At 34.9% G+C, this 6,026-nt stretch overlaps 1 protein-coding gene across 1 annotated transcript; it reads right to left on the bottom strand.

Moving 5' to 3' along the window:
* Nucleotides 1–2,745: 2,745 nt before the first annotated feature.
* On the bottom strand, nt 2,746–5,774 carry LOC139894167 (uncharacterized). The gene is made up of 4 exons (XM_071877369.1): nt 5,666–5,774; nt 4,078–4,180; nt 3,504–3,630; nt 2,746–3,413 (listed from the first exon to the last, which is right to left on the bottom strand). Exons 2-4 carry the CDS (start codon nt 4,132–4,134, stop codon nt 3,214–3,216), a joined length of 384 nt encoding a protein of 127 aa, XP_071733470.1. The 5' UTR covers nt 4,135–4,180; nt 5,666–5,774; the 3' UTR covers nt 2,746–3,213.
* Between the last annotated feature and the right edge of the window lie 252 nt (nt 5,775–6,026).

Genomic DNA, 6,026 nt, shown 5'->3' with positions numbered 1-6,026 from the left:
CCATGAATCCGAACTACACGAGATTCATTTCGATAAGATGACCGAACTACACGCGTCATCGTGAATCCGAACTACACGCGATTCACTTCTCCAACTCAACCCACGGTCACGGGATTATAAAATCCACCACGTCGGGGTTATCCACATCACGACAATATCAACCCTTCGCCATTGGGGTTATAACATCCAAATCACAACCACGTGTGATAACGTACACACAAACGTGTACCTCGCCAAAGGGTGGTCAACCAAAACGCACAACCGTGCCAATTGGACTCATACAAAAGTCCATCAAATCCACCTATATGTGAAGTGAGCTTTATAGCCGAGAATCACTTCACCCGACCCGCACCCATCCTACACATACATATGTACATAGGATATTAACACTCACCTAGTCGCCTTGATGAATGCTTCCAAGTAATCCGCAACGCGCCAAATGGAAAGTACCTATTCCATTATCACAAACACAAGAACACAATTAGGGTTGACTTACAAACCAACCCAATTGACACCTAGTGCAAATTCGACCCATTTGCACTTCCAAGCACGAAACGCGTCCAAACTAACCAATATCCACTAACACGAGTGAAAATGGTCCTAACACACCAATTAAGCCCGAACACAAGTGTTAAACACGTGTCGTACCCATTTTGACACCAAAACCCTAATTTGACCCATTTCAAAATTAGGCAACCAAACACACCCAAAAATGTTCCAACACTTCCATAATCACTAAACCTAGTGATTAAACTCACCATCAAACCCTAAACAAGGCCAAATCGTCAACCGACCCAAAACCCGCCAAGTGACAAGATTAACAAGTCACCATAAACCCATTTCATCACCTAAAAGGGTTTCACAACAAACTAACTCAAAACCCTAACTTGAATATCAAATTTAACAAATGAAATTCGGAGTTTGAGCTTACCAATACCACCACAACGTAGCTAGGAGCGAGATGAACAACTTTAGAACCCGAGCTTTTGCGAGAAATCGACTCCTTCCTCTCCAAATCCACCTCTCTCTCTCTAAACTTCTCTTCTCTCTCCAGATAAGGTTGAGAGTGTTTTTGGTTGGTGAGAAATGATACAAAGTGATCAATGAATCAGCCTTGAAGGCTCCAAACCGGCACCCAAGTGAATTTACCAAAATACCCCTTTTTAAAATAAAAACACAGCTGGCTCGTCAGACAGGTTGGACGGCGTCCCGACCCTTGGACGGCGTCCCACGCTTCACATCTGGACGGCGTCCCATCCCTTGGACGGCGTCCCGATCTACTGAAATTTCAAAAACAGAAACAGGGTGCTACAGGTGTTTTGGGTTTATTCCATAAACCCAAAACACCAAACCCTAAACCCTAAACCGTAAACCCTAAACTCTAAACCGTTCGTGTTAAAAACTCAATCTAAACCCTAAATCTAAACCCTAAACCCTAAATTTCTAAACCCTAATATCTAAACCCTATAAACCCTAATATCTAAACTCTAATATCTAAACCCCAATAGCTAAAACCTCAACATACGCTCGAAAAACACGATAATTGTTATATATTACTTCTTCGAGCGTTTTTCCGCCAAGATAAAAACATTTATCACAAAGTGTCTCTACTAAATGTTCATATTTTCATCTCATCTATAATGTTCGTGAACAAAGTTTTTTCAAAAAACGAAAAAAAAAAGTTTTTGCTTCCCCCCGCTTCCTCCCGATTGGTTACTTCCCTCTTGATCCTACCACTATATATATATATATATATATATATATATATATATATATATATATATATATATATATATATATATATATATATATATATATATATATATATATATGAACTTGGGTCATGTTGGGTCGGTTTGGGTAACGGGTCAAAACAGATTTGGGTTGAAATGGGTCATGGGTCAAACGGGTAAAAATTTCAAACGGATCCAAACGGGTCAGGTTAGGTAACAGGTCGAAACGGGTAATGGGTCAAATGGGTCCAAACATGTTATATACTTTTACATTTGATTTTTTACATTTATTATATTGTTTTGGTTATTATTATTTATTATTATATACATAAGAAAATATTAATATACATAATAATTGATATAACCATTAATGATTTTCATAAATGATTGACGAATGAAGCTTGTTATGCTCGACTCATTTGACCCATTCACAAGACCCATTAGACCTGGGTCTATTTATTGAACTTTAGGATCCGATACCCGTTTGACCCGTTTTTTAATATTTTGTATAAGACCCAATAGGCTGGAGAAAAACTCATTGGACTTTTTTTTAAGTTTTGGTTTACATTTTCAGGCCTAATTACTTTAAGACCCAATTGACCCAAAAACTTCACCCATTTAACCCGAATTTGAGAATATGGGTCTCAATTGCCAGGTATAGTTGGATCCGACACCACCTCATTAAACTTTGAAATTAATGCCAAAATATAACTAAAAAAATCCTACTTTTATGGTATAATACCTTTTACACGTACAAGTTAGAGTGTTGTTAGCATGAATACACACTAGACACCTTTTGACCTATCTAACACGTATGACCCATTTGGCTCGTTTCATATTTTTACTGCTTGTATGACCCATTTGGCTCGTTTCATGTTTTTACTGCTTTGTTTTTACTCCATTTAATCACTTATCGAACATAAAAAACCAGAATTGACCGTTTATTGGGTTGAGATTACCACCTCTAGCCATCAACATACAAATAAGAAACCTATAATGTTTGCATACGAATACCAATAATTAATTGAAAATTTACGGTAAAAACATGATTTACTTTTTATTCGCATGTTGAACGCGGGCGTTTTGCAGATATGTTAGTTCATTTACCCTCTCTTCTACAGATCCTTCCTTCAAGTCGATAGCCCCATAAAGAAATACATTCCTTTCTAACATACTATTGACTAAATGAGGAACAGATCTTATATTTTCTTTCTTTGCATCATAAACTAGTTCCTTGAGCCTCTTCATTTCATCTGCTAAATGGGAGGTAAATTAGGATTTGTTAGCCTGTAGTTTAATACTAAAAGATATTACAGACAAATGCTCTCTTGTGCACATTTGTATGAAGTATGAACAATAATTTCAACCCGTTTACTTACAAATGGGCCGATTCAGGTTATTATTAAGATCTAACTCAGAAGAAAATGGGCCGAAGTTCACTGACGGTATATTTTTAATTACACAAAACCTCCTAAATCATTCATTCAAAAAATCTTGTACAGGGCATTTCACTATTTTGTGTCAGCCTATTTAAACCCGTGCCCAACCCATTTATCAATACAAAGCAACTGGAAATATAAATTCTGAAGGGAGGGTTGAATGGTTGTGTTTCATGTAGGAAGTATAGGCAATAAAGACCACCCAGCCTGTGTGATATAGAAGCAGAAGACGTCATGTAACCTGCAGAAAAACATATTCACTATCATTCATTATTAAAAAGAATTTTAAGCACACACATTATCAATCTAAGTTAAGATTTTGAGGGTATACCCATGCAATTACCATACAGAGATTGCATAAAAAATCCCAATTTTGTGTTAGGCTTAGCTTCAAAGATACAAGTGAACTTTTTAGAAAGCCATATCCTCTTCATGTGGGATAATGTAGTCATTTCATCCTGAAATAATTCAAACATAAATCAATGACTTTAAAAACGTGTTAAAAAAAGTTCGCCAATAGAGTAAAACTATAACTACATTTGTGGAGGCAATCGACCCATTTACTTATGCATGGGTCAATTCAGGATATATATTGTTTCAAATGGGTCAAACAGGCACTTTCATTTCAGATAGCTAAATAAAAAATGAGCCAAACAGGCAAAAAGTACCCAAAAAAAAAAAAGTTATTACTAATGCATAAAACCTATTGATACATTTTATCAAAAAAATTATTATTAACAGACTAGTATATATTTATGAAAACCAACATCAATCAGCGCCACCCAGAGAAAAAACCCATTTGACCAGTTAACCAACCTGCCTTACCTGCCCATTTTGTCACCTCTACCAACTAAAACTGAATCTATCTAAGATACAGTAATTAGAATAGAAAAATGCATGAGTACCTCTGCAAACTCTCTAATAATCTCATCGGTGTCAAGTTTAAAGGTGTGCAGATCCATTGTGCCAAAAACTTATTTGTTTCCTCACACATACATCAGAAGTCACCTGATAATTGAAGTTCATCATTAAGAATAACATTATTAAACAACCAAATCACGTATGATGGTATGATAAGTATCGTTGACATTCACATTGAACTTCTAATGCCTTAATTGAACTCATTACTGTCCCAAGAAAGAAGTATACATTTTACTTCTGATTTTAGAATATCATATGTCGCATGAAGAATGTTAGTGTTGTTCATTGTTATAGTTTTCTCTCACTTCTGAAATCAACTAACAACTACTGGTTATTTTTTTAGTATTCATTATCAAGATAACAGCCACCGTACGCAACGTTGAATTAATGTATGCACTATTAGAGCAAAAATCAACAGGAATCTAGCTAAAATACTATGCATCTATATCTACATAATAAAAGTTCCCCCCCTTTCATAATAAAGAAGCAAATTACTATCCATTTTGACCAATTTGTTTCACCCTGACCCGTTAGTGGGTATTGGAACATTACCTAGAAAATTGGAAGGGAATGCGTATAACCGTCATTCCATTACTTTGCATTCCAATTAGCGTTCTCAATTTTAAACAAACCATACAATAAGTCATAAAAATGTGTTTAGAGAGATACTTGAGATGTATGTGCTTTGTGAAACCAAGTGACTAGGCAAAGTAGTTAAGTCTTGGTGAATTTTCATAGCACCATATAAAGTATTGTATAGACAACCCTATTCAGTAAAGCTTTGATAACAAGTATGGAAAATCAAAAATAGACAAATTATACACAAGTCGTTAATGCAAAGGAAAAACAACTTTAGTTCAAAAAATTAACTTGCATAAGGCCGATTACAAGATTAAACGTTAGGCAGGCTGTTGACAAGTAAAAAAAGAGCTATAGAGGAAGATTGGGTGTATTAGAAGGCTTCAAACAAGCAGGTATCACAAGAAAAAAGAGTTAAACGGATAAGGTGTTCTTTTCAAGCTACCGGGGAAGGGGAGTATTAATGTACTCAAATGTACATGGCCTAACCGGATTATTCTATGACCATTTCCGACCCTGACAAAAACTATCAAAACTATGTCTAGTGAGTACCTTATTTTAATAGCATGTACTTTGTCTACAATACAGCTACATGAAAATTTATGTTTAACGAGTAAATTATGATCAATAATTCATCAATTTGGCCTAAATTCATACTAATTATACTTATTCAAGTTTAATCTAAAAATGATGAAAATCAACCAGATTTAAACAACAGGAAATAATAAATATAAGCTCTAAATACAATAAAAATGATGTATAGTGACTAGTGAGTAAACTAAATACAATAAGTATAACCTAATCTGTGAGAAGCGAATCTGAAATTCAGCTTGTGATTAGTAAGAAAACATATATACTGTAGTAAAAATAACGTGAAATTAACCTGATTTGAGGGGGGAAAAAATATAAAGGCTCTACCTATAGTGAGTAAAATAAGATCAACAATTTATCAGTTTAATTTAATTTGTGAAAAGAATTCGAGAAACGTTTAACCTGAAAGTAAGGGCGATTTCGAAAGTTGATACGCGAATGTGAAACTTGGTACTCTGAAAACATTAACTCAAAATGTGAATACGGAATAAATATATAGTATGATATTATCCATTATCAATGATTGAAAAAATAGTACCCGAATAGAGCTAGCATCGATTTGGTTAAGGAGATGCAGGAGGTTTCAAATGTGGTTGTTGAGTCATCGTCAGGTAGTGATAGTAAGTTTCAAAGTTGTCGGTCACACTTAGTGATCCGTTACAAGATTGCGTTCACAACGATCTTATACGGATTTCAATTGATATGAATTGTTGCCACAGTTAGTATGAAACGAGTAATAACAACAATAATTTTGGGAAATAAA

This window comes from Rutidosis leptorrhynchoides, chromosome 2, assembly GCF_046630445.1.
Source record: "Rutidosis leptorrhynchoides isolate AG116_Rl617_1_P2 chromosome 2, CSIRO_AGI_Rlap_v1, whole genome shotgun sequence".
Lineage (NCBI taxonomy): Eukaryota > Viridiplantae > Streptophyta > Magnoliopsida > Asterales > Asteraceae > Rutidosis > Rutidosis leptorrhynchoides.
Note: the sequence above shows the minus strand (reverse complement) of the source record. Positions and strands in the feature narration are given on the sequence as shown.

Bases quoted from the DNA above. Each gene is read 5' to 3' on its own strand.
- LOC139894167 (XM_071877369.1), bottom strand. From the start codon at position 4,134: ATGGATCTGCACACCTTTAAACTTGACACCGATGAGATTATTAGAGAG. The intron at 3,631-4,077 runs GTACTCATGCAT...GAATTATTTCAG, and splicing joins TTATTAGAGAGTTTGCAGAG to GATGAAATGACTACATTATC. The intron at 3,414-3,503 runs GTATACCCTCAA...GTTTTTCTGCAG, and splicing joins TCTGTATGGTAATTGCATGG to GTTACATGACGTCTTCTGCT.